The 27,637-nt window shown below is 39.0% G+C and overlaps 2 protein-coding genes across 4 annotated transcripts in view; both read left to right on the top strand.

Annotated features, from left to right (window-relative positions):
• Positions 1-13,676, top strand: part of CSE1L (chromosome segregation 1 like) — a 35,159-nt gene extending 21,483 nt beyond the window's left edge. For 2 of the 3 annotated variants that reach the window (XM_084646056.1, XM_084646058.1), the window contains exons 13-25: positions 847-931; positions 1,674-1,735; positions 2,898-3,034; positions 3,183-3,286; positions 3,963-4,060; positions 5,083-5,233; positions 7,292-7,500; positions 8,319-8,416; positions 8,595-8,680; positions 9,852-9,933; positions 10,729-10,875; positions 12,011-12,242; positions 13,162-13,676. In XM_084646056.1, coding sequence (XP_084502182.1) covers positions 847-931; positions 1,674-1,735; positions 2,898-3,034; positions 3,183-3,286; positions 3,963-4,060; positions 5,083-5,233; positions 7,292-7,500; positions 8,319-8,416; positions 8,595-8,680; positions 9,852-9,933; positions 10,729-10,875; positions 12,011-12,242; positions 13,162-13,251 — 1,581 coding nt within the window. In that variant the 3' untranslated portion in view covers positions 13,252-13,676. The remainder of the gene's footprint in view (positions 1-846; positions 932-1,673; positions 1,736-2,897; positions 3,035-3,182; positions 3,287-3,962; positions 4,061-5,082; positions 5,234-7,291; positions 7,501-8,318; positions 8,417-8,594; positions 8,681-9,851; positions 9,934-10,728; positions 10,876-12,010; positions 12,243-13,161) is intronic. The other variant, XM_084646057.1, reaches the window with a different exon arrangement.
• Positions 13,677-15,095: 1,419 nt separating this feature from the next.
• On the top strand, positions 15,096-16,962 carry LOC311529352 (uncharacterized protein). The gene is made up of 2 exons (XM_084645302.1): positions 15,096-15,878; positions 16,466-16,962. Exons 1-2 carry the CDS (start codon positions 15,299-15,301, stop codon positions 16,549-16,551), a joined length of 666 nt encoding a protein of 221 aa, XP_084501428.1. The 5' UTR covers positions 15,096-15,298; the 3' UTR covers positions 16,552-16,962.
• Positions 16,963-27,637: the final 10,675 nt, after the last annotated feature.

Genomic DNA, 27,637 nt, shown 5'->3' with positions numbered 1-27,637 from the left:
TAAAATTGTCTGTCTGGAATCAAGCATAATAAAAAATGTTATGCGAGCTTTCCTCTTGCTGTTCTGCCTGAGAACCCCAATTCTGCCCAAAACTCTCTTGCTTTCCAGTTGTGAGCATCTGAAGAGCAGTGCTCAGTTATGATACATTAGGTGGTTGTGATATTGAGAAGTCTTACAAGGATTATGAAACTGCCGTGAAACACTTCTCCACTTGATTTCACCTCTATATTGGGGCAATTAAGACATTAATCTACAGTAGCATCCATTTTACCTCTCCTACCTCATTTAGTGGTTAACACTGTCATTTATGTTTTTTGGCACACTCGGTTGGCAAACATTAACTAATCCACAAACCCCTTTTGTTCAGTAGATATAATTCCCTATTTACAGATTGAAAAACTGACACAGTGAGCTTAATTGACTTGCCCAAACCTAGAGAAGGAGCCATTGTCAAAGCCAGACTTAGAAATCAGGAGTTCTTACCTCCATTTCTGTGCAATAGACCGCATCTCAATATTCAAATTAACGGTTTTCTAATATTTTATATTTAGTATTTTGACATAGGATTAGCAAGTGTAATAAGAACTTTCTCAATTCAGGGCCTATTTTATGTTGAGCTTTTAGCATTGCAGCTAGAAACTGGATGCTAAAACAAATGTGTGCAGAATAATTGGAGAGGATGTTCTGAATGAGTACCTGTGTAGCACCTAGACTGTGGTGATTTAGCACTTTATAAATAACTAGATAAATTTGGGTGCCTTCTGTAAAACCACTTGGAAATAAGTTAAAAAAAAAAATAGATAAATGTTGATGTCTAAAGATTTTTCTGATTTTTCTTTTTTCTAGCATGGAATAACACAAGCCAATGAACTTGTAAATCTGACAGAATTCTTTGTGAATCATATTCAACCCGACTTAAAATCTGCTAATGGTAAGCTCAGGGTTACGTATGGCATAATGCTCCTTTTGTAGCATACCTAAAACCTCTTTGGTGGCCATTAACTTTTAGTGATGGTTTTTAAGAGTAACAATGCTGATGCTTCCCTGCAGTGTATACCCACCCATTTTTGAGTAAGGCAGCAAAGTCAAAAGTTTGGTTATAGGAGACTGAATGTTTTGTATTCTGCTCCAGCCGTTCATTCTATGGAAGTATTTGATGGGGATGAGGATGGGAGGTTTTTTATATTCCCTTGCCATTTGATCCATGATAGAATGCTGTCTTCATCCTAGAAATACAGTTAACTATTCATGTACCAACTACCTTAAATTTTTTTTGGAGGTACTTCTTTAAACTGTGTCACGAGGTTACCTTGATCAGTTCCATGGCCTACCATCAGTGTGGTGGCTACTGCCATGTCATGTTGTTGTAGGTCAGGACTATGAATAACTCGCCATACTAACTCAAAATCCAGAGTTTAACATATCTGATTGTAAAGTTATAAAAAGCAAAATCGAAGCTAATGTGGAGAGAGCCACTACATTCTTACAGCTGCTACATGCTGTGCAAGTTCTTCTGCAGCAATGTCCACGCTGTACAATTTTGAAAATGTATTGTACAGATACGTGAAGAATTCTTTGAACTGCTGTCAACTCTGTAGGTAATTTTATGTTAAATAATAAACTCCATATACAATAATGCCCAAAAGCTCACTAAACATCCTTTTCATTTGTAGTGAATGAATTTCCTGTGCTTAAAGCTGATGGCATCAAGTATATCATGATTTTCAGGAACCAAGTAAGTTGCTTTCTTAATCTTCCATTACTAATGTCGTTTAGCTTGCAGTCATTTTATACTTATCAAGCCTAATGAACTAATTTCTACACAACATATAATAAATTACTTCAACAGATATTCAATAACGACATGTTCCATGATAAATTAAATCTGAAGGTGGTATAAAAAGCTTGTTAATGTTCAGTTACTGATGGATTAGTGAACATTTAGGATTTCTATTCCACTCATAAGCTTCCATGGTGCACAGAGAAGTGAAGTGACTTTTAGCTGGGGCTTGCCCAGTGGCCTTTGTCATGACATCTGTTGTTACAGGAAGTACAATAATTTCCCCCCCCTCCTTTGACTTTTGAGATGTAGCAAGAGAAGACATTAGGTATTTCAGTTTTATACTCTATTTTTACTAAGCTTTTCAAATCACAGCTATGTATTATTTCAGAAGGCAAAAGGGCCTGATTCCACACCATTGGAATCAGTATGACTTTTTTTTTTTAATTGACTGTAGTGGGAGCAGGATTGGGCCCCAAAATCAAATCAGAGGGCCTGATTCTGCTACCTTAATCATGTTGAGTAGTACCTTATTCCCCAAGCATTCCTGATCAAATTGATATCATAGGGGATATCAGAGCTATTTTTCACTCTAATAATGGGGGAGAAAAGTATTTTAGGTATATCAAATGCTGCTAGAGAAGTCTATAAGAATGATCATCATAAAGATAGTTAAGAGGAGAAAAAATATTGAGATCTTAATTTAGAGATTCTTTGCATAATAGGTGAGAGGTTTATCGCAGGAGTGCATGGGTGAGATTCTGTGGCCTGCATTGTGCAGGAGGTCAGACTAGATGATCCTAATGGTCCCTTCTGACCTTAATATTTATGAATCATACTAAAACACAAAAGAAAGAGATTATTTTAAAAAATCATACTGATAGGGAGCAATACATAGGTGATGACAGAAACAAGGTAGTAGCCCTCTGGCTATCCGGTGGTCAGGGTGTGTGTGATGTTAGCTACTGGAGAAGCCTGCCTGAGATTCCTTCTGATTTCCTGCAGAACTTGCAATGTTCCAATGAAATAAATTCTAGGGTGAATGTGTTCTCAAAATACAGGTATCTGATTCTAAAATGTCAATTTTAATATTATATAAATGTCACTGTTTTTGTAGGTACCCAAAGAACAACTTTTGGTGTCTATCCCTCTCTTAATCAATCATCTTCAAGCAGAAAGTATTGTGGTTCATACTTATGCAGCCCATGCTCTTGAGAGATTGTTTACCATGAGGGGGACTAACAACGCTACACTGTAAGTTTTCAGTTAGAAGTAATTTTACTCTGGGTTTTTATCATTTATGGGGATTTTTTTCTCTTCCTATCAGAATATCCTAAGTTGTTCAGAAATTGTGTTTTGAATAAAACACTGAAGCGTTGCAAAACTATGTTTTCATCTACAGCATTACAGCTGCAGAAATGGTACCATTTGTAGAAGTGCTACTAACAAACCTTTTTAAAGCCCTGACATTTCCCGGCTCATCTGAAAATGAGTATATTATGAAAGGTAAGAAACTCCAGACTTTGCACTGAGAAACTGACTTAATTTGAGGTAAGAAGCTGCTGTAGCTATGGGCCTCAGAAAGCCTGATTTGACACGCCTGATTTATGCAGTTTTTTTAAAAAAGTGGATACACATACTAAATGCAGGTGCTTATTTGTCAGGTTAACATAGCTAATTTTGCCATGGCCCAAATGTGGAACCCCCCAAAATAGTATTTACAGCAGGCTTGTATGTGATAAAAATGTAGCAAGGCCTCAGATGAGGGATGTCCCTCATTCTGAAGGCTAGATGGAAAATATATTAACAGCAGACTTTAAATATACTACTGTCTTGTGGCTAATGCACTGGACTGGGACTCAGAAGATCTGGGTTTAATTCTTGTCTCTGCCACAGATTGTGATTTGCCCAATATAAATCTCTGTACCCATCTGTAAAATGGGGATAATGATCATTTGCCCAAATCTTTGTCTTGACTATAGATTGTAAACTCTTCAAGACAAGGCCCCGCTCTCTCTCTCTCTCTCTCTCTCTCTCTCTCTCTCTCTCTCTCTCTCATCAACCGTAGCTGGGGCCTTTAGGCTCTACTATAATACAAATATAAGATCAAAGGATGTATACGTATAACTGGCAAGCTGGTGCATCTTCATGGATGTAAAATTCTTTCTCAATTTATTTACAGCTATCATGAGAAGTTTTTCTCTGCTACAGGAAGCTATAATCCCATATATCCCTTCTCTCATCGCTCAGCTTACACAGAAACTGCTGGCTGTCAGTAAGGTAAACAGAAAGCTATCTGAGCAGAACGTTCACTTCACTATTAGCTGCTTCTGCTACTTTTTAAGGCAGAAATCTGTTTTGTTTTTCTTAAAAATCATTGATTTTTGTTTTTGTTAAAATACTGGTTGTTGCACAATAAATTGCCAATTAAAGTAATAAAAGCAGCTTTTTTACATTTGGTAGGAACTCATTCTTCATACCTAACAGTGAAATATCTCTCTTGTAGACACAGGTTCCTGCAAAGTTTCCCCTCTTTCATTTGAAATACAAGCTTCATAAATAAGCTTGTAAGTGTATTTATAATATAACAATTATTTTAGTACATGGTTTTGTTTATACACAAACAGCTAGCATATAAATCTAGATTTGTCATGGGTAGTCACATCTTAAAACTGTCTATTTTCCTTTATATTGGGGACTTCTCAGGCAGTTGTTTAAATCAATGAAATATGGAGGCTGTACATGTTATGCATAAAAGAAGAAATTAACTCTTGAAATGTTTAAATCTCTTGATCATTAACAGATTTTTTCAGTTCAAGTTGGACTGCTATACTTTATATAGACAATCCTGTGAAGACTGCAGACTACCTTCAACTGCTAACCAAATAAACTTTTTTTAGCCTATATTTTGCTGTAGAGAATAAAGAGCATTCCATATAGAGAAAGAACTGAATGAACACTGTTACATAACTGAAAAATATTTTATTTTTTTCAGTAGATATTTTCCCCATGCTGTTTCTACTTTTAGATTTGTTTGGTTTGACTAGTTATGAAAACTGTATTTGTATATTTCCAAAACTGATAAAAACTTAGAAAATGAATATTAGTGGATCTTGCTGTTTTATCCCACAGCATCAATGGAATTACTGTTTGTCAGAAAAATATAGCATAATGCCCTTATTCTTTGACTAAAATTAGATTAATGCTGCTTTAGATTTCTATGTAAGTATAAGTTACATTATGTTAAATAAGTGACTTGGCTCAAAGTCTGAGTTGATTGTTTATTCATAACTTGTTTTTAGAACCCAAGCAAACCTCACTTTAACCATTACATGTTTGAATCAATATGCTTATCGATAAGGATAACTTGCAAAGCAAACCCTGCTGCTGTTGGAAGCTTCGAAGAGGCTTTGTTTATGGTGTTTACTGAGATATTACAGAATGACGTGCAAGGTAACTAAAAGCAATAAGTAGCTGTCTGTGTTCTCATCCTGTGTTGTAATATATAAGATTTACTGTGCAATGACTTACTATATATATTTGTTAATGCAGTAATTCTGAATTATGTATTATATCTACAGTCCCAAAACATTTTATTTATAAAATACAGTATCCCAACATCTCCTTGTTCATAAAGGACATGCCAACTGAAAATTTAACCCATTTTTAAAAAATCAATTAACTTACAACTAGGGCTGTGGATTAATTGCAGTTAACTCACGCGATTAACTAAAAAAAAAAAATCACAGTTTTAATCGTTAAAAAAAAATTGAAATAAGATATTTTAGGTGTTTTTCTACATATTCATATATACTGTATTCTGTGTTGTAATTGAAATCAAAGGGTATATTTTTATTACAAATATTTGCACTGTAAAAATGATAGAAGAAATAGTATTTTTCAGTTCACCTCATACAAGTACTATAGTGCAATCTCTTTGTCATGAAAGAGAAATTACAAATGTAAATTTTTTTTGTAACATAAATGGACTCAAAAACAAAACAATGTAAAATTTCAGCACCTACAAGTCCACTCAGTCCTACTTCTTGTTCAGCCAATCGCTACAGGAGATAATGCTGTCCTCTTCTTATTTACAGTGTCACCAGAAAGTGAGAACCAAGCATTTGCATGGCACTTTTGTAGCTGGCATTGCAAGGTATTCACGTGCCAGATATGCTAAACATTTGTATGACCCTTCATGCTTCGGCCACCATTCCAGAGGACATGCTTCCATGCTGATGACACTCATTAAAAAGAAATGTGTTAATTAAATTTGTGACTGATCTCCTTGGGGGAGAATTGTACGTCTCCTGCTCTGTTTTACTCTCATTCTGCCATCTATTTCATGTTATAGTAGTCTTGGATGATAACCCAGCACATGTTGTTTATTTTAAGAACACTTTCATTGCAGATTTGACAAAATGCAATGAAGGTACCAGTGTGAGATTTCTAAAGATAGCTACAGCACTCGACCCAAGGTTTAAGAACGTGAAGTACCTTCCAAAGTCTGAGAGTGACGAGGTGTGGAGCATGCTTTCAGAGGTTTTGAAAGAGCAACACTCTGATGCGGAAACTCCAGAACCCAAACCACCAAAAAAGAAAGTCAACCTTCTGCTGGTGGCGTCTGACTCAGATAATGAAAATGAACATGCGTTGGTCTGTACTGCTTTGGATCGTTACCAAGCAGAATGTGTCATCAGCATTGACGCATGTCCCTTGAAATGGTGGTTGAAGCATGAAAGGACATATGAATTTTTAGTATATCTGGCGCATTAATATGTTGCGACACCGGCTACAACTGTGCTACAAGAATGCTTGTTCTCATTTTCAGGTGACATTGTATACAAGAAGCGGGCAGCATTATCTCCTGCAAATGTAAACTAACTTGTTTGTCTGAGTGATTGGCTGAACAACAAGTAGGACTGAGTGGACTTGCAGGCTCTAAAATTTTACATTGTTTTATTTTTGAATGCAGGTTTTTTGTACATAATTCTACATTTGAAAGTTCAACTTCAATGATAGAGATTGCACTACAGTACTTGTATTAGGTGAATTGAAAAATACTATTTAGTTTTTTTACAGTGCAAATACTTGTAATCAAAATAAAATATAAAGTGAGTACTGTACACTTGGTATTCTGTGTTGTAATTGAAATCAATATATTTGAAAATGTAGAAAACATTCAAAAATATTTAAATAAATGGTATTCTATTATTGTTTAAGAGTGCGATTAATTTTTTTAATTGCTTGATAGCCCTGTTTACTACCCTTACTCCTGAATTGTCCTGTCAGTTTTTCCAGCTTTCTAACATCTACATAGTGCTTGCAAATGTATACAATAAGTAAATGCGGGGGCAGAGAAGCCTTTTTTCCTAGATTTCATTACAGGGATCTTAGGTGTTAATTGTAACAATAGTAGGTTTAAAAATAATTCAGAGAGAAATGTTTGTATGAATTTATAGTGACCCTTTTAACTGTGTGTAAATGTCATTTTCTACTCCCTCATAACAGAGTTTATTCCATACGTGTTTCAAGTGATGTCTCTACTATTGGAAATGCATAAAAATGACATCCCGTCATCCTACATGGCATTGTTTCCTCATCTCCTCCAGCCAGTACTGTGGGAAAGGACAGGAAACATTCCTCCTTTGGTTAGACTCCTCCAGGCCTACTTAGAGAAGGGTGCCAATACAATAGCAAGTGCTGCAGCTGACAAAATTGTAAGTTGGGTTAATTTGACTGCAACATACCTATCTAAACTCACTGCATTTTTTAATTCAGACAAATGAGATACTAACGCACTTTCCAAAGCTTAACAAATTTAGTAGATACCAAGATTAATGCAGAGACTTTACTCCCTTTGTAAACTCAAACTTCTCATATAGTAAATTGAAGAATAATGTACACAACACAATGTACACTGCACATCCTCTTCATTCCGTTTTTCTTTATTGGTGGCAACCACTGCGTCACACAGTAACCATTGTAGATGTAGAATTCTTGTGCCCAGTCCCTGCTGTTTTTGGCATGCAAATAGGTTTCCCCAGTTCTGCTAGTGAGATGGGAGAAGCTGGTGCCTCTCATTAGAGCTCTGGAACAGGAAAGGACAAAGATTTCTTCCAGAAAGAGCATTGGAATGGTGAGGAACAAATATGTCCTCCGTGCTTCTCCCTGCAACTTCCAGCAGCAGCAGCGCTGTTCTGCATGTCTTGACCCTCCATCACCAACCAGCCTCACAGAGTCAGGCTTGAACAGATAATGCCATTGAACAGGCAGGCAGCCATGTTCTGAATTAGCTTTGGCTTTCAAATAGCTTTCAAAGTTAGCCCTAACTCTTGTACACTTGGTTCCATCAATGTCCTTTTACTAAATCTTTTTGTCCCTAACTGCAAAAATTAAATTGTCTGTTAGATTGATTTATTTGATTCTCCTCGATATACTTTTCAGGAAAACAGGTGCATGACTTTTGCTAGTTCTTCTTATTATATCTGCTAAGTCACACCAGAGAAAAATGCTCTTTTATTTGTTTCACTTACAGCCTGGATTATTAGGTGTGTTCCAGAAGCTCATTGCCTCTAAAGCTAATGACCATCAAGGATTCTATCTTCTCAACAGTATTATTGAGCATATGCCTCCGTGAGTACAACTGTATGAAACTAGGTTCAAGCCTAATTACTGAAGACCAGACATGTTTATGTACTTTGAAAGATACTAGTGCTGAATTCAATTTTAAATTAAACTCTTATATACACCTTCTATAAAACTACATTAGCAAGATACAATTGTAACTTGAATAATTGTTTTAAATTTCTAGAGAATCAGTTGACCAGTACAGGAAGCAAATCTTCATTCTACTATTCCAAAGACTTCAAAATTCCAAAACAACAAAGTTTATCAAAAGTAAGTTCTGTGCCGTATATGAATTCTGATATACGGAAAGCCCTATAACTTGGAACACAAAAAGTGACTGGGTGAACTTACCATAGGGAAGAATCCTGCAGTGGCCAAGGGGGATGACTACATGACCTAACAGGTCTTTTGCATCTTGAAATTCTGTGATTTATACCAATTTATTTCCATTAGCGAACAAAAGCTACATCTTGAGGCAATTGAGGTTGCAACAGGACACACTCCATTGATCCCAAACCTTAAAATAATGGAAATAAGAAGTTATGGGGAAGGACTTGTGTGTTCCTTTCCACCTTCATATTGCTGACACCACTATCAATAAAATACTTCATAAGACTCATTTTCATCTCAAATTGATACTCAGAAGCAACATCTATTCCACTTCATCAGTGACCTTAACAGTGACCTGATGTGCTTATATGTCAATTATATCAACAGATCAGCACATAGGACTCTCACATTTCATGTATTTGGCAAGTTATTCTGCTTTAACACAGCTGTGGTCATTGTTATGGTTTTGCATTACACAAGCAAAATGTGTGGCAAATAACCGAAATGTGAAATGTTCTGGTGATTTACACCATAATTTAGAGATTATCATAGTTACTCAGTATAAAATCTTGTCTTTCACTATGTAAATCATACAGTATGCCACAAAATCTTTAGTTTTGTAGTTAAATGTGTGTCTTTGGCAGGAATGAGAATGATATGATTGTTATTACAACCTACATGAAACTAAAATTAAGTGATTTTCCTAACAGCCACATAGGAAAGAGGATTGACAATTGTAGGGTTCCAATTGCTATAATTCTTAATTTATCTAATTACGGCAGAAGCTTTAATACATTGCATGAGAAAATTAATCTTTGTTCATTTCTTTTTTGATATCTAAAATTGTACCCTGTACATAACTTTTTGAACAAATCTCAATAACTGGAATGAATCTAGTTCCTATAAGTAAAATTTTCCATTCCTTGGATCACTATTTCTAATCCTTTAAAAAAATTCCACTTTTTGAAAACAGATGTTTTATGTCAGGTTGAGTAGTAATGGTGCAATCTGTTGCTCATTCTAAAGCTAGTTCAGAGAAGTCTCTTGTTGTACATACTATTGTATAAATATTCTTTAGATAGTTTTTAACATGATCCTTTTCTTTCAATAGGTTTCTTAGTCTTCATTAATTTGTACTGTGTAAAATATGGGGCGTTAGCACTTCAAGAAATATTTGACAGCATACAGCCAAAGTTAGTATCATTCTTACTTAAGACTTCTGTATATTTATTACTTTTAAGTTGGAAATAGTTGGTCTGCTACTTAAAAATCAGAAAACAAGTACTTGTCCCTTCAACTAAATAGTCGTTTTATTCTCCCACTATCCTGGAGGAGAGGTTATCCTCTGAGATTTCTGTCACCAAATCAAAGGCTCCATGTAGCAGTAATAGTTTCTTCTGCTGAGACTGGCTGATTGTGGTTTTTCCCTGAGTCATTCTGATTGTCTGAGTATCTGCCAAAGAGTATCTCCTGAAAGGGGCAAGAGGTATTCCCTGTTTCACTTCGATCCATGGGAAGAGTGTGCTGCCTACACAGAATTTGCAGCTTGGGTCCTCTGGGACTGCTCTGTCATGCTAGATTCTCCATTTTTGTATGGTTTTCTGATGCCCCTTGTTGCTGTCCTTATTTGTTCTCTAAGGTTGGGTTGTTCTCATATCCTCTAGTCTTTCTTTTCTTCTTAGCATATCAAATCTACTTTTCCATGTAATTTCTGTTGAATGAACTCATTAGATCACTTCACCGATGATCGTGGGGAACTGTGAAGTTTGATTCTGTTTCTGTTAGGAAATTAAACTTGACTTGGTTTGGATTCTTGAATGAACCCATTTCAGGTCACCTCTGTGATGGTATAGCATTGCTTTTCTTTAGATCACTCCCTGAAGATTACATACACAGTTTTAGTATATGTTTATTTTAAATGGTGGATTTTTTTTCCCTCTTCACCATTTTTATTTATACTTATTTTTCTGTTTACAACATCACAATAGGATGTTTGGAATGGTTTTGGAGAAAATTATAATTCCTGAAATTCAGAAAGTATCTGGACAAGTAGAGAAGAAAATCTGTGCTGTTGGTATTACTAAAATACTAACGGAGTGCCCTCCCATGATGGATACAGAATACACAAAACTGTGGTAAGTGCAGAACAACTCCTGAAGGTTTGTTGGTGAAGATACTGATTGTTGCTAAAAAATTTTTAAAAAAATATGCTTTTGTGGTCCTTTCATATGCTTGCGGCAATATGGAGTGAGTGTTCAAGCCTCTTTGCTGTTACTAAGAGAAATAATACACTGCTCCTTCCAGAGCAGGTGTCAGTATTGTTTTGAAACCTATCTGACAGGAATGCAGCATTGGACAGGTCAGCTAGGACCCTGCTTGAGAAAATAGTACTTTCCTTTTACCTTTACATTACGTATGAAAAATCAAGCCAGGTTTTGACTCACTGGTCTTCAGAATGGCAATGTAATTGAGCCCATATTTAACTTTAGTTCTGACATTGCCATTGTTCCATGAATAAAATTCCGGTTTGCCATCAAGCCTCTTATAAATTCCATTGTCCAAATGGCAAGTAACATAAGTAATATTTAAAATGATTTGATCTTAGTGTTAGAATATTAGGAAAAAGAAAAGGAGTACTTATGGCACCTTAGAGACTAACCAGTTTATTTGAGCATGAGCTTTCGTGAGCTACAGCTCACTTCTGTAGTTTCCACAGTATGCATCCGATGAAGACATTATATACACACAGAGACCATTGTTTCATGGTCTCTGTGTATATAATGTCTTCTGCAGTTTCCACAGTATGCATCCGATGAAGTGAGCTGTAGCTCACGAAAGCTCATGCTCAAATAAACTGGTTAGTCTCTAAGGTGCCACAAGTACTCCTTTTCTTTTTGCGAATACAGACTAACACGGCTGTTACTCTGAAACCTAATATTAGGAAAAAATGAAATAAACGCATGAATGGAATAGGTTAAAAGAGTTGCTTTCCTTAGACACTTTAAGAGAACATGAGACAGTCCAAGATTAATACATTCTCCCTCTTTTTAATAAGAGCACCCAAGTTGTGCCTGTAAATTTTTGTGTAAATACATTGCACCTACAAAGCCCATATTTGCCCAAATCAGGACACAATCTATGAACATCTGGCCCTTTGTTAGTACTCACTGAGGTTCAGATAAATTTGAGTTTTCAGTATTCTTTTAAAGTCTACCCATGCAGACATAATGTGTGTGTATTTTGGTTTTATCCTCCTTCCTCCTGTGGTAGGATTCCTTTACTGCAGGCTCTAATTGGTCTCTTTGAACTGCCTGAAGATGATACCATTCCTGATGAAGAACACTTCATTGATATAGAAGATACCCCCGGATACCAGACTGCATTCTCTCAGCTTGCCTTTGCTGGAAAAAAAGAACATGATCCTGTGGGTCAAATGGTGAACAATCCTAAAATCCACCTGGCACAGTCTCTTCACAAACTATCTACTGCGTGTCCAGGCAGGGTAGGTGATAGTTAATGTATGGCAGATTAATCTCCATTTCTACAGAGAAAAGATACCCTTTTGACAACCGATTTGTTTTGTGCAAGTTGTCTTGCTAGCCAGAAAAATTGAGTGGATGTTTCACTCATTTAGTTTGCAACTGAAGTATTTTTCTGTAAGGTATGCTTTGCTAGGCTAATAAGGGCCCAGGTACTTCTGCTGGATTCTGAGAAGAGTTAAAAACGTTGCCACTTCTTAGGGTAAACTATCTCCTCTAGGGAAAAGGGTGAGTTGGAAAAAAACCCTCTTCTGAATAAGATTCTAATGCATTTATTGGTCTGCTGGAGAAGATGGTGCCTGGACCTGAAGCAGAATCCAGAGAAAACATCCAGTGCCACTAATGAGTTAAACAGAATGGTAAAGCTCCAAATCAGTATCTTCATCTATGTTGTTGGTGCATGGAAAACACCTTTTCGGGATGAATAGTTATGTGCCTGCACATACTAGTAGGTTGCAGTTAAAAATACCTTAACTTAAAAATATTAATGTTTTTTCATAACTCTTAGAAGCCTTCAAGATTCTGAGGAGCGAAGAGATCAGAGTACAGCCTACTGTGTAAGGCACCTGAATTTTGTACTTGGTTTGTTTTCATTTTTCACATTCTACCCAAACTGGTAATATAGCAATATCAGTGAAGCTGTTCATGTTAATTTCAATTTCAAGGTGCAGTATTGAAAAATGCTGGAAATTAAGATCTTTGATACTAATCTCTGGTACTGGCAGATCTGTTGCAGGAAGTGCTTTCACGTTGCAAAACCCCTTGTGTCAGGACTTCAGTTAGCTCCTTACCGTATTCCCTCAGACTGTCGCAATCCTGAAATACAGTGGTATTTGGTTAACGCATACACATATTAATGCCTCTGTCTTGTTTATGTTTAAGGTTCCATCAATGCTGAGTACTAGTCTGAACGCAGAAGCCCTGCAGTATCTCCAAGGATACCTCCAAGCCGCAAGTGTAACGCTGCTCTGAATTGCATGTTTGACAAGCAAGATTGAAAGCTGTTCATTTAAAAAGAAAATTGACACTGACTTTCTTTTAAGCAGAGCTCAGACAAAATGAAGTTGCTACTTCAAAATGTATCGCAGAACCCATCTTGTAAAAGATATTAAATGTTGCTTTAAGCAGAAATGGAAAATTAGGTGGTTCATATGATCATAAATAAAGAGGCAGCTAACTTCCATTTCCATTTTAATTTCAAAGAGAATAGTAACAGCAGTTTATCGTGTGGCATTGACTTGAGTTCTGCATTTGCAGTGTTTGGATAATATTTTGAAATGTAAGGAGAGCACTGGCTATAGAAACTCACTTTCTGTCACTAAAATTCCTTTTCATTTTGATGTTGTCATTTGTATTTCTTTTGTGTCTTTCTTTAAACTGTCTAAATTGTGAATAAATAAGAAACACTTGTTTAAAATGTCTAGAAATGTGCATTTACTGTTGTAAGGTAATCTAATCATCAGAAAATAACTCTAAAATTTAGTACAGATAACAGTGGGACATCAAGGTTTTGTGAGTTTCTTGGGTTTTTTTTGGTGCTTCTAACTCTAAGCACCCTTCAAAACAAAACAAAAAATATATTGAGGAAAATTGAAATCAAAGTATTGTTCTTTTAGTAATAAAAATAGAAGTAGGAAGCAGTAATTGTGCTTATAAAGCACCCCTTCTTTTTGAGCAATGAATAGTAGCATAATGTAGTAGAAACATAACAAAAACCTCCCTCTTAAAATTTTACATAAAACTAGTAGATTCTTTTCTTTAAATGGGTTTTTACTGATGCATTGTACTAAAATTGCAATCATATAAAATAGTTCTTGTGCACTTGATTAAAGTGTTTTCCCCTTCAAATTTATATTGATGAAATTGAAATTTTTTTTTCATTTTAGGTGCATCTTGGTCTATGCCTAACTTTGACATGCACTTATGATCATGCAGGCGAATGTACAATTAAATGATCTGCTCATTTGTATTCTTGAATGCCCGATTTGCACACCCATAACTTCTGAAAATCAGGCCCTTAGAGCACTAATACTGTAGTGAGACAAAACTGGCTTTTTCCAGAGTAGCAGCCATGTTAGTCTGTATCCGCAAAAAGAAAAGGAGTACTTGTGGCACCTTAGAGACTAACACATTTATTTGAGCATAAGATTTTGTGAAGTGAGCTGTAGCTCACGAAAGCTTATGCTCAAATAAATTTGTTAGTCTCTAAGGTGCCACAAGTACTCCTTTTCTTAAAACTGGCTTTGAACTCCTGAGACTGGGATCAGGGAACTCTGCAAAAAGGAACCAGAGAGAACACCTCGGAGCTGTAACAATGTCTTGGGGAACAGGGTGGGAAGAAATGTTCTTTTAAGGAATAGAATAAAATAAAATCCAGGGGCCTTTATGCTTGGTGGCAAATTACTGGAAGCAAAATTTCTCCTGAATTAGCCACAGTGGCTAGGTAAATCACTAAAGGCACATGTAAATATTTGTTTTAGTTTTTTTAATATCTTCATGTTTTGGGGGCACAAGGCAACATCGGATATGGGGTTACTTCTCTTATGGACAGGAATAAACCTACCTACTTCATAGCTTGCTTCTACTTCTTGAATCAGCTGGTAGTGGGTATTGTCACAGACAAGATACAGTTCTATCCAAGTTCTTGTATTACATCCATCTAAGCCCTGGTCTACACTAGGACTTTAGGTCGAATTTAGCAGCGTTAAATCGATGTAAACCTGCACCCGTCCACATGATGAAGCCCTTTTTTTCGACTTAAAGGGCTCTTAAAATCGATTTCTTTACTCCACCCCTGACAAGTGGATTAGCGCTTAAATCGGCCTTGCCGGGTCGAATTTGGGATACCGTGGACACAATTCGACGGTATTGGCCTCCGGGAGCTATCCCACAGTGCTCCATTGTGACCGCTCTGGGCAGCACTCTCAACTCAGATGCACTGGCCAGGTAGACAGGAAAAGAACTACGAACTTTTGAATCTCATTTCCTGTTTGGCCAGCGTGGCAAGCTGCAGGTGACCATGCAGAGCTCATCAGCAGAGGTGACCATAATGGAGTCCAGGAATCGCAAAAGAGCTCCAGCATGGACGGAACGGGAGGTACGGGATCTGATCGCTGTATGGGGAGAGGAATCCGTGCTATCAGAACTCCGTTCCAGTTTTCGAAATGCCAAAACCTTTGTCAAAATCTCCCAGGGCATGAAGGACAGAGGCCAAAACAGGGACCTGAAGCAGTACCGCGTGAAACTTAAGGAGCTGATGCAAGCCTACCAGAAAACCAGAGAGGCGAACGGCCGCTCCGGGTCAGAGCCCCAAACATGCCGCTTCTATGATGAGCTGCATGCCATTTTAGGGTGTTCAGCCACCACTACCCCAGCCGTGTTGTTTGACTCCTTCAATGGAGATGGAGGCAACACGGAAGCAGGTTTTGGGGATGAAGAAGATGATGATGATGAGGTTGTAGATAGCTCACAGCAAGCAAGTGGAGAAACCGGTTTTCCCAACAGCCAGGAACTGTTTCTCACCCTGGACCTGGAGCCAGTACCCCCCGAACCCACCCAAGGCTGCCTCCTGGACCCGGCAGGCGGAGAAGGGACCTCCGGTGAGTGTACCTTTTAAAATACTATACATGGTTTAAAAGCAAGCATGTGAAAGGATTAATTTGCCCTGGCATTCGCGGCTCTCCTGGATGTACTCACAAAGCCTTTGCAAAAGGTTTCTGGGGAGGGCAGCCTTATTGCGTCCTCCATGGTAGGACACTTTACCACTCCAGGCCAGTAAAACGTACTCGGGAATCATTGTACAACAAAGCATTGCAGTGTATGTTTGCTGGCGTTCAAACAACATCCGTTCTTTATCTCTCTGTGTTATCCTCAGGAGAGTGAGATATCATTCATGGTCACCTGGTTGAAATAGGGTGCTTTTCTTCAGGGACACTCAGAGGTGCCCGTTCCTGCTGGGCTGTTTGCCTGTGGCTGAACAGAAATGTTCCCCGCTGTTAGCCACGGGGAGGGGGGAGGGTTGAGGGGGTAGCCACGCGGTGGGGGGAGGCAAAATGCGACCTTGTAATGAAAGCACATGTGCTATGTATGTAATGTTAACAGCAAGGTTTACCCTGAAAGAGTGTAGCCACTGTTTTATAAAATGTCTTTTTAAATACCGCTGTCTCTTTTTTTTTTTCTCCACCAGCTGCATGTGTTTCAATGATCACAGGATCTTCTCCTTCCCAGAGGCTAGTGAAGATTAGAAAGAAAAAAAAACGCACTCGTGATTAAATGTTCTCTGAGCACATGCTGTTCTCCCACACTGACAGAGCACAGACGAATGCGTGGAGGCAAATAATGTCAGTCAGGAAAGCACAAAATGACCGGGAGGAGAGGTGGCGGGCTGAAGAGAGTAAGTGGCGGGCTGAAGATGGGGCTGAAGATCAAATGTGGCGGCAGCGTGATGAGAGGAGGCAGGATTCAATGCTGGGGCTGCTGGAGGATCAAACCAGTATGCTCCAGTGTATGGTTGAGCTGCAGCAAAGGCAGCTGGAGCACAGACTGCCACTACAGCCCCTGTGTAACCAACCGCCCTCCTCCCCAAGTTCCATACCCTTCACACCCAGACGCCCAAGAACGCAGTGGGGGGGGCCTCCGGCCAACCAGCCACTCCACCACAGAGGATTGCCCAAAAAACAGAAGGCTGGCATTCAATAAATTTTAAAGTTGTAAACTTTTAAAGTGCTGTGCTTAAAGTGCTGTGTGGCATTTTCCTTCCCTCCTCCACTACCCCTCCTGGGCTACCTTGGTAGTCATCCCCCTATTTGTGTGATGAATGAATAAAGAATGCATGAATGTGAAGCAACAATGACTTTATTGCCTCTGCAAGCGGTGATCGAAGGGAGGAGGGGAGGGTGGTTAGCTTACAGGGAAGTAGAGTGAACCAAGGGGCGGGGGGTTTCATCAAGGAGAAACAAACAGAACTTTCACACCGTAGCCTGCCAGTCATGAAACTGGTTTTCAAAGCTTCTCTGATGCTTACCGCGCCCTCCTGTGCTCTTCTAACTGCCCTGGTGTCTGGCTGCGCATAACCAGCAGCCAGGAGATTTGTCTCAACCTCCCACCCCGCCATAAACGTCTCCCCCTTACTCTCACAGATATTGTGGAGCACACAGCAAGCAGTAATAACAGTGGGAATATTGGTTTCGCTGAGGTCTAAGCGAGTCAGTAAACTGCGCCAGCGCGCCTTTAAACGTCCAAATGCACATTCTAACACCATTCTGCACTTGCTCAGCCTGTAGTTGAACAGCTCCTGACTACTGTCCAGGCTGCCTGTGTACGGCTTCATGAGCCATGGCATTAAGGGGTAGGCTGGGTCCCCAAGGATAACTATAGGCATTTCAACATCCCCAACAGTTATTTTCTGGTCTGGGAATAAAGTCCCTTCCTGCAGCTTTTGAAACAGACCAGAGTTCCTGAAGATGCGAGCGTCATGTACCTTTCCCGGCCATCCCACGTTGATGTTGGTGAAACATCCCTTGTGATCCACCAGAGCTTGCAGCACTATTGAAAAGTACCCCTTGCGGTTTATGTACTCGGTGGCTTGGCTCTCCGGTGCCAAGATAGGGATAGGGGTTCCGTCTATCACCCCACCACAGTTAGGGAATCCCATTGCAGCAAAGCCATCCACTATGACCCGCACATTTCCCAGGGTCACTACCCTTGATATCAGCAGATCTTTGATTGCGTGGGCTACTTGCATCACAGCAGCCCCCACGGTAGATTTGCCCACTCCAAATTGATTCCCAACTGACTGGTAGCTGTCTGGCATTGCAAGCTTCCACAGGGCTATTGCCACTCACCTCTCAACTGTGAGGGCTGCTCTCATCTTGGTATTCATGCGCTTCAGGGCAGGGGAAAGCAAGTCACAAAGTTCTATGAAAGTGCCCTTACGCATGCGAAAGTTTCGCAGCCACTGGGAATCGTCCCAGACCTGCAACACTATGCGGTCCCACCAGTCTGTGCTTGTTTCCCGAGCCCAGAATTGGCGTTCCACAGCATGAACCTGCCCCATTAGCACCATGATGCATGCATTGGCAGGGCCCATGCTTTCAGAGAAATCTGTGTCCATGTCCTGATCACTCACGTGACCGTGCTGACGTCGCCTACTTGCCCAGTTTTGCTTTGCCAGGTTGTGGTGCTGCATATACTGCTGGATAATGCGTGTGGTGTTTAATGTGCTCCTAATTGCCAAAGTGAGCTGAGCGGCCTCCATGCTTGCCTTGGTATGGCGTCGCACAGAAAAAAGGCGCGGAACGATTGTCTGTCTTTGCTCTGACGGAGGGAGGGGCGACTGACGACATGGCTTACAGGGAATTAAGGTCAACAAAGGGGGTGGCTTTATATCAATGAGTATTTCAGGCAGGACTTCTCGGAGGGTTCCAATAAGAAATAGTGCACCTAAGTAATTGTTCTTATTGGAACAAGCAGGTTGGTCTGACCTCTGATTAATACGTGGCTAGATTTACCTCGCTGCACCTTCTCTGTGAGTGACTGCAGTGTGACCTAGAGGAATGAGTCCCCTAGATGGGGGACGGGGGGAAGCAAATGAGTACAAAACAAATCTGGTCTATTTCTTGTTTTGATCTACTCCATCTATCTTTTACATCTTTGGCTGGCAGCAGACGGTGCAGAAGGATTGCAAGCCATCCACATCTCATGGCTGCTCGGTAGAAGATGGTGCAGTAGGACTGCTAGCCATCCTCATCTCTTGCCTGCCCGGCAGAAGATGGTACAATAGGACTGCTAGCAATCCGTATCGCCTGCCTGCTCACCATAAGATGGTTCAATAGGACTGACTGCAGGACTAAAGAGAATGACCTGGTCAAGTCACTTCTAATGTAGTCCCTGCACCCATGTCTGCCTGGGCACTCCTGGCCAACATGACCAGGAGCACCTCGGACATGACGATGATGCCTACCAGTCCTACTGCACCCTCTGCTGCCACAAGGCAAGGGGTTGCTGCTGCTGTGTAGCAATGCAGTACGACGTCTGCCAGCACCCAGGAGACATACGGTGACGGTTACCTGAGCGGGCTCCATGCTTGCCATGGTATGGCGTCTGCACAGGTAACTCAGGAAAAAAAGCTTGAAACTATTTGCTGCTGCTGCTTTCACGGAGGAAGGGAGGGAACGGGGGCCTGACAATATGTATCCAGAACCACCCGCAACAATGTTTTAGCCCCATCAGGCATTGGGATCTCAACTCAGAATTCCAATGGGCAGCGGAAACTGCGGGAACTGTGGGATAGCTACCCACAGTGCAACACTCCGGAAGTCGACGCTTGCCTCGGTATTGTGGAAGCACTCCACCGAGTTAATGCACTTAGAGCATTTTCTGTGGGGATACACACACTCGAATATATAAAAACAATTTCTAAAAAACCGACTTCTATAAATTCGACCTAATTTCGTAGTGTAGACACACCCTAAGTGCTAATGATGCATAAACAATGTGACTACCAGGTGTTATGTGAGCTGCCTCCATTCACCTTCCCAGAAGGAGTATTGCATGTGGGGATGGCTTTTTTTTTTTTTAGGAGCTGTGTGCTTTAATTTTGAGAAGTCCAATTTGAAGAAGTGTGCACTTAGTAAAGAAAATGGTAAATATATTGGAATAGATGGAACACTGATTCGATCTGGTAATCCCTATGCTTCAACAAATCTGAGTTATGTCTACTTCTAGAAGTTTCTAGATTGTCTGGTTATTTGTTTTGTAACTTTTTTTTTTTTTTTTGAGACCAAAGCCCAAAGGGCGGATGCAATCCTTAGAGGCATAAATGGGAATCACAAATTGGAGCAGAGATTATTTTACTTCTGTATTTGGCACTGGTGTGACCACTGCTGGAATACTGTGTCCAGTTCTGGTGTCAACAATTCAAGAAGGATGTTGATAGACTGGAGAGGGCTCAGAAAAGAGCCACGAGAATTATTACAGGATAGGAAAATGTGCTTTATAGTGATAGACTCAAGCAGCTCAATCTATTTATGTTAACAAAGAGGAATGTTTAAGGGGTGACAATTATAGTCTATAAATACCTACATTAGCAACAAATATTTAATAATGGACTCTTCAATCTAGCAGAGGAAGATATATGATCCAATGGCTGGAAGCTGAAGCTAGACAAATTCAGATGGGAAATAAGGTGTAAATTTTTAAACATGAGAGTAATTAACCAATGGAACAACTTACCAAGGATTGTGGTGGATTCTCCATCACTGACCGTTTTTAAATGTGGGATCTTTCAAGATGGGATATTTTTCTAAAATATATGCCTAAGGAATTATTTTGGGGAAGTTCCATGGCCTATTATGCAGAAGGTCAGACAAGATGGTAACAATGGTCCCTTCTGGCCTTGGAATCTATAAAAGTTATGTTGTATTAAAACCACAACGTGTTGCTGACTCTTTGATTGTTTATGGTTTTAAATATTAATGCTTTTATTTCTGTAACACCTTTCATCCAAAAGGCTCAAATCACTTTACATAACTGATTCTCCATGGCCCTTTTTTTTCTCCTCCCTCTCCCCAAAGTTTCCTGCAGAAACTAAGGCACAAAGAGATTAAGTGACTTGCCCAAGACTAACAGAGAGTCTGTAACACAGCTGGGATTAGAACCCAGGTCTCTTCATTTCCCCTTCTGGGCTTTAATCACAACACTGTTTCCTTTTTATCGCCTGGCAATTAAACAATAGCCTGACAAAAGCCAGGGACCATGCATCATATTCACTTCCAAGCAGTCTATTTTGAAGAATAATCTTATATCAGAAATTGTGCTAGGCAGGCCTTTGATAGATAGTGTAATCATATATATACACACACACATATGCAACAGTGCTAATGTAAGGTGTGTGAAGCATAATTTGCAAGATTTTTGGAACTTGCCTGGCTTATCAAACTAACAGTGTACTTGAGAGGTTGTCATTCTTCGATTAAAAATTAAAACGTGTACAGAAATTGTTGTTCATTCTCCCCATGTCTGTCCAAAGCTGCATGGTTCAAGCTGTCAGCCTACGCCATTGAAGTGGCCAGGAATCGTGATTTTTCAACCTTTTTTTAATTTGCAGACCCCTAAAAAGTTTAAAATGGAGGTGTGGAACCCTTTGCAAATCTTAGACACCCCAGGAGTCCGCAGCACACAGGTTGAAAACTGCTGCTCTATGGTAGTGACAACCATTTGTGGACTCCTTAAACATAGTCTGTGGACCCCCAGGAGTCCACGGACCACAGGTGGAAAACCACTGTTATGAGAAAATAACCTTTAAAATAACTAACTTGCATGATGCTTTACAAAATAGCTAGACAGGTTCTTTGCTTGAAAGATTTTACTATCTTGGGTAAGAGGAGAACCTTATATGGCAAGATGATTTAAAGTAATAATTAAGTTAACTTTAATTATGCAGGAAGGATTATCTATATAAAAAAGCTTGACTTTCTCCCTCCAAACATTTGTTCTACTTGTTTTTACCTGCAAAATGGCAGGAATACAGGGTTTGTCTCCTCTGCTTTTGCTGCCACATTCATTGCACGAGGACAACCAGGAAACAGGTATATGTGCTTTCTCAGACCTCAGATGAAGGCATGCTGAATCTTTTGATTTTTTTTCTCTCGAGTATGTCAAAAATTAAATAGGTGTTAACAAAAACAAAACTGTTAGTCTGTCAACTGCTCAGATTTCCATCTTGCGATATAATCCTGCGAGTCCTCCCTCATAAAAGATGTCCCAGACCTAATATTTGTAATGGGGGAGAGGGGAAATCTTTTTGAACAATTTCTTAGCCCAATTATGCAGCAAAAAAGGGAAAAATACCTGTTTTGTTTTCTTTTGGTGCTTACATTTAATTAAAATCCCTTATGATCAATAAGGTGAAGTCAGTATTACTGCTTACTATAATGCAGGGGAGAGTGGAGATGTTCCTGATGCATACTAGCTAAAATAGAAACTAAAATAGAAAGATTGTTCACATGTTTAACTGCCTGGTGAAAATTTTTATTATTCAAATACCGTAAAATGAATTGTGCAATCTGATTTTGTGACGTCATTATTTAGACTACTTTGAAGCAAGTATCTAAAGAAATGACTGCATGATAAAATTACAACAATACTTTATATGGTAAATTCCAAATGATTGCTTCATGATCTGCCCAAAAATATTGTATTTACTAATGTGATTACAGTACTATTTCCTCAGTACCTTCTTGCAAGGATATCAAAGTGCTTTATATAAGCAATTAACTACTACGGTGACCTGCAAATGAAAGAAATGGATCTGTGCCCTATTTTTTCTGCTTAATGATGCATAAAGAAGTTGTGATTGGTATCTTATAAATAAGTTTTTCTGCTTGCTTTACCTTTCTAGGAATATACTCTCCTATTTACTTGAGGAGTTGGAGCTACTTTAGCCCTCTGTTGAAGAGTCGGGCTTGTTAGATATGACGCCCTCTCCCAACAGTTGCCTCAGACTTTCAGATTACACAGCTATTTGTTTAAAACTCGATTCAGTTTTTGTAATCGGCTTCCACATCCTTTCCCCCCTCAGTTTCCACATTTTTACTTCAGATGTCCATAGTCTTTTGGGAAAAACAATGTAGATGAGATCTGAATTTCTAATATAAAAATTTAATCAGAAAAAATTTACATCCCTCCTATATCATAAACCAGCCTCCTCTATCCCCCAAAAAGTGCACACAATTGCTTTTTCTTTTGTAGGTCACCTTTAAGTCTCACAATAACTAATAAGTAGGTAACTCTTATAATTTCACACATTGCTGAACTGCAACCATCTCTGGGATGGAATACCAAAGGTATCTTTACAGCACACAGCAATTACTATACAACAGATCAGGATAGGATAGGAACTGGTATTTAAGTACACCATGGGATGGATGTCTAATATTTTAATTTTGGCAAATGATCTTTTAAAGGCCATCTTGTCACTGTACTTGAAGCTGTACAATATATTTTCCTTATGGTTTATTTGAAAAGCATCCTCAGAATAATATAGAATTGGGTAATGTATGGAAAATGCCACATCTATTTGTTTTGATGAAGGGCTTGTAGCTGAATTATTTATTCCTATACGGAATCCTTTACACTTTATAACTAAGCTATTTACACACGGTTGAATGATGCAGACTGCCTGCAAGGGTTTTTTCAATTTACCAGCAAAACAGAGGCAAAAATAACTAATTTTAGTTTAGTGAAGGATTTAAATAATACAGGGCCTTAAATGTTACATTGTAACTTTTGAATGCGGGTATTTTGTTATCTGATGTATTAAGAAAATAAATATTTCTGAATAGAAAATTCCTCCCAACACCTTTCTCTGGCAAAACAGATTGACCTGATCTAGCTGGCATTTTCCCTTCCAGAAAAAGACTATAAAGATTAGTTTTGGCATCAAACCATAATTTTGCAATCATTTTATGTTTGTTTTTATTATAAAAATCTGCAGTTGGCTGCTTCTTAACCACTCCCAAAAGACTTACAGATTGAGGAAAGCTTAGTCTTCTAGAGGTATTAGTGATTATGCATAACATTTGGTAGTGATGGTTAAATCTCATGCAGCATTCTGATTGTAAGTTTGATTTTACAGTGGCTTAAGAAAAAAAGCTTCCAGTACAACCTTGCACAACTGGTCCGCTGCGTAATGCTGCTGGTTTTTTGCCTTCCTTTTGGAACACCTGAAGGCTATTTTGGGAAGGATGACGTTGGATTTAATGGCTCAACGTATTATGGCAAATCTAAGGTTATGAAAGGTTGTAGACTCTTGCCATGTTTTACAGAAAAGTAAATTTTCAAATAGTGGTGTTCTGCTTGGAATCTGTAAAATCAAAAGACTCGTACCTTGTTTTTGTCTGCCAGAGTACCAGTATTTAATAAGAACATTTACTCCAGGTGTTAATTTCAGAGTCAAGTGGGTACAATTTGTGTCACAAGTATGCAAAACAAAACTAAGTTTGTTAGTGATGGTTATAGGCAGATGGGATTTGGGGGCTGGGGGAGGGAAATGGGCTACTATTTGTGCAAAATGAAACCATATATGCAAATTAAACAAATAGGAAATAGCTGTCTAGGCCACAACCATGCTTCATATTTTTGAATTCCTTCTATATGTGGTGTTTAGGTTCAAAGGATATAGTATGCTTATCTCATTGGGCTCTTGGGCCATTAGTATCGCTTGTGCCATTAAGTGGCAGCAGCCATCTGTTCCCCAAAAGCTGTCAGTAGCACTATGAGATTTGTGTCCACTGCACATACTATTCTGTTAATGACCCCCCACACACACACACCCTGAATTTCAAGTGCAGTACAGATACTTATTAGGTGCTGCACTTGGGTTGCTTCTAGACTCTCTGGACTTGCAAGTTGGAGCTCATTTAAACTTCATTTAGAAAAAAAATTCTGAGTTAGGGGTTCTAACCATTTTGACATGGCTTGGAGATTGGAGGCGGATACAGTCGTGGTGGTGGTGATAGTGCTTGGTCCCCCCGGTCTCTTACTCTGGTGGTCGCAGTTTGTTTCATGGCTGTGACAGGGTTTTTAAGTCCTGTCCTTTTAGAATTGTTCCAAATATTTCCGTCCCATACTTCATCAGGACCCCATGGTTTATCCCAGGTAGAGGTGCCATCTTGCGGGCTGTCAACCCATTTTCCTGCCATTACCGCTGCTAGTTGGCGGGTTGCAAATTCCAATTTTTGCTTAAGGTGTTTAATGGGTTCAGAGCGATTATGATTGACAGAGGCTCTGCCTTGTTTTAAGGTTAATTTTGTAACCATTTCTTGTAATACTTAATTATTTTTTTTTCTTATTCTTTTTCCCGACCTGGTCTGCTAACTTTTCCCTTTGTTTCCCTTCTCTAAATGTGTCCCGATGGGAATCTGACTCTGTATTCCTGTTCATTTCTTGATCTTTTTTTCTGCTTGGGAAAACTTCTTCTACAGGGATGCATTCTCCTCTCAGCAAGCAGCCAGACAGAGATGTGACTCATTGCTTGCCTCCCATTATAGCCAAATTGCTGCCAAATCTCTCTTTGCTGGGGTCGAAGGTTTATATACCTGTATATATTTGGCAAATTTATCTTCTAGATCCGAAATAGTGTGGACATTTGCCAGTACCTGTTCGGTCCATGGCCTATGCCTGTATTTTTGCAAGATTTGTTTAAAAGGCGTAATCTCATGAACAAAACACAGTGATCCCAGTCCTTCCTTGGAGGCATCATCTTTAGATTGTTTTCTTTTAAACATTTATATGAAGGTGCCAATTTACATGCTATGGCCTTGTGTACCACTATTTGCCCACGCTCCTATATTCTTCAGAGCTCGGTCTTGCACAAGGAATGCAGGAAATACCGCCTGACGCTCCTATACCCTTCAGGGTTTACTCCAGTGCTTGGGTTAGAGCGAGAAACTTTAAATTCTTCTGAGCCTATTTACTCAGCTCGCTACGACTGAGGGTGTGCACACCAACTTCTACAATGATTGATGAATTTTATTTTACTGTAGGCAAAACTTTAAAACAAGCATGGTGTATCACCATGTTCCCCCTCCACTATTCTCCACCAAAAATCTTATGCTCATAAACACACAGAAATTTTTTAGGGGATAAGGCAATACGCCACATTTATTGAAAGTACAATTTAAACATTAAAATTAGCATACACACACACACACACATCAGCCAAATGTTCTGCAGCTGGATCTTATAGTTACAAGTTCTTAGCATTGCTTGGTCAATTCCAGTGGCCAGCTGAAACTACACACAAGGGAGAGGGCAGAGCCGGGTCTCTGTCTGACACGTCCGAAGCTGATGTCAATGCAGAACGAACTGAAAGTCCCATGGTAATCCACCCTTTTTTTTATAGTAATAAGTTGCCATGCAAGTTTGAGCCTTGCTGTGTTATGCTGAGGTTGTTAAAAGGCAACAGTTAAGGTTGCTTTCAATCAGCATTATTATGGGTCGTTACTGGGAGTTGCTGGGTTTTTTTATTCCCTTTTTTGGTTTTACTATTTATTTTTATTATTGGGAGCATATGCCTTTGCTTTAGGGTTGTTAATTTGCTGCTGCTTCAGCCATCAGAGCAATTCTGATAATTAGGTTGGCACCTTTTGGTTTCTTCACTTCCCTTTTGACCATTCGACCCATTTGGTACAGGCGTTTTTTATTTGTCAGTGTGCCATACATTCCTTACTTATACAGCAGAACAGTAAAATCGTTTTAAAGCAAGACTTCTTACAGAACAGCAGTCCACAATCTTAACCATGCTAAAAGCTAATGATGATGATGGCCCTCAACTTCAAATACTGAATAAGCAGAGAAAAAGAAGTTTCCATAAACTGATAGGCCTTATTTTTTAATATTCTACCCTTTGTGTGTGTGTGTGTGTGTGTGTGTGTATATAAGACTGTATGCTCTTTGAGGCAGAAGCTCTGTAGTCAGAGTGTATAACACACTGGCTGCTATTTCAAAGTCAATACTTAAAACTCTCCAATCCCTAAAACTCCTCAGCAGGGACCTGTTAAATTCTGTATTTTTCTTTATTGCAGTTTTTCATTCTCTTGAAGTATACAATAGCAGCTTTCTAAGTATGAACTGTTTTATTTGGGAAAAAAAAGGTATAAAGTTCAGCAGGACAGGAACTGGAACACAATGTTGGGTTGTTTGGCCTTAAACCTGTGCCCTAACACCCACGTAATTGCAATATTTCCTTCTATCTAAGGATGTTAAACAGTTTTAAACTAATTAATTATTTGTATTACAAATAGTATAAAGGGTTGCTACTGGTAGACCAGGATGCTGTTGTGGGCTATGTACAATAACAATTAAAACAAACCCAAAATGCTACTTCCTTCTGTGCAGAGTTTACAATCTCATCTCCCTTCTCAGGGCCCTTGTTGATGCTAAATGGTACAGTGAGTAATTCAAACTAAACAGATTAAAAATCACTCTGGAGTATGTGAAACTTGGTCTAGGACATAAACTCTCTTCCTAGCTATGGACTATGGCAGAGATTCCTAACCAAGGCTACATGTAGCCTTGAGGGTACATCAACTCATCCAGATACTTGCCTAGTTTAACAGGCTACAGAAAAAACACTAGCAAAGTCCATACAAACTGAAATTTCATACAAAGACTTGTTTATACTTTTCTATACACAGAAATGTAACACAATATTTATATTCCAATTAATTTATTTTGTAATTATATGGTAAAAATAAGAAATTTAAGTAATTTGTCAGTAATAGTGTAGTCGCAAAAAGAAAAGGAGTACTTGTAGCACCTTAGAGACTAACTAATTTATTTGAGCATGAGCTTTCGT

This window comes from Lepidochelys olivacea, assembly GCF_965140295.1.
Source record: "Lepidochelys olivacea isolate rLepOli2 genome assembly, chromosome: 13".
NCBI lineage: Eukaryota > Metazoa > Chordata > Testudines > Cheloniidae > Lepidochelys > Lepidochelys olivacea.
Note: the sequence above shows the minus strand (reverse complement) of the source record. Positions and strands in the feature narration are given on the sequence as shown.

Bases quoted from the DNA above. Each gene is read 5' to 3' on its own strand.
- LOC311529352 (XM_084645302.1), top strand. From the start codon at position 15,299: ATGCAGAGCTCATCAGCAGAGGTGACCATAATGGAGTCCAGGAATCGC. The intron at 15,879-16,465 runs GTGAGTGTACCT...TTTCTCCACCAG, and splicing joins AGGCGGAGAAGGGACCTCCG to CTGCATGTGTTTCAATGATC.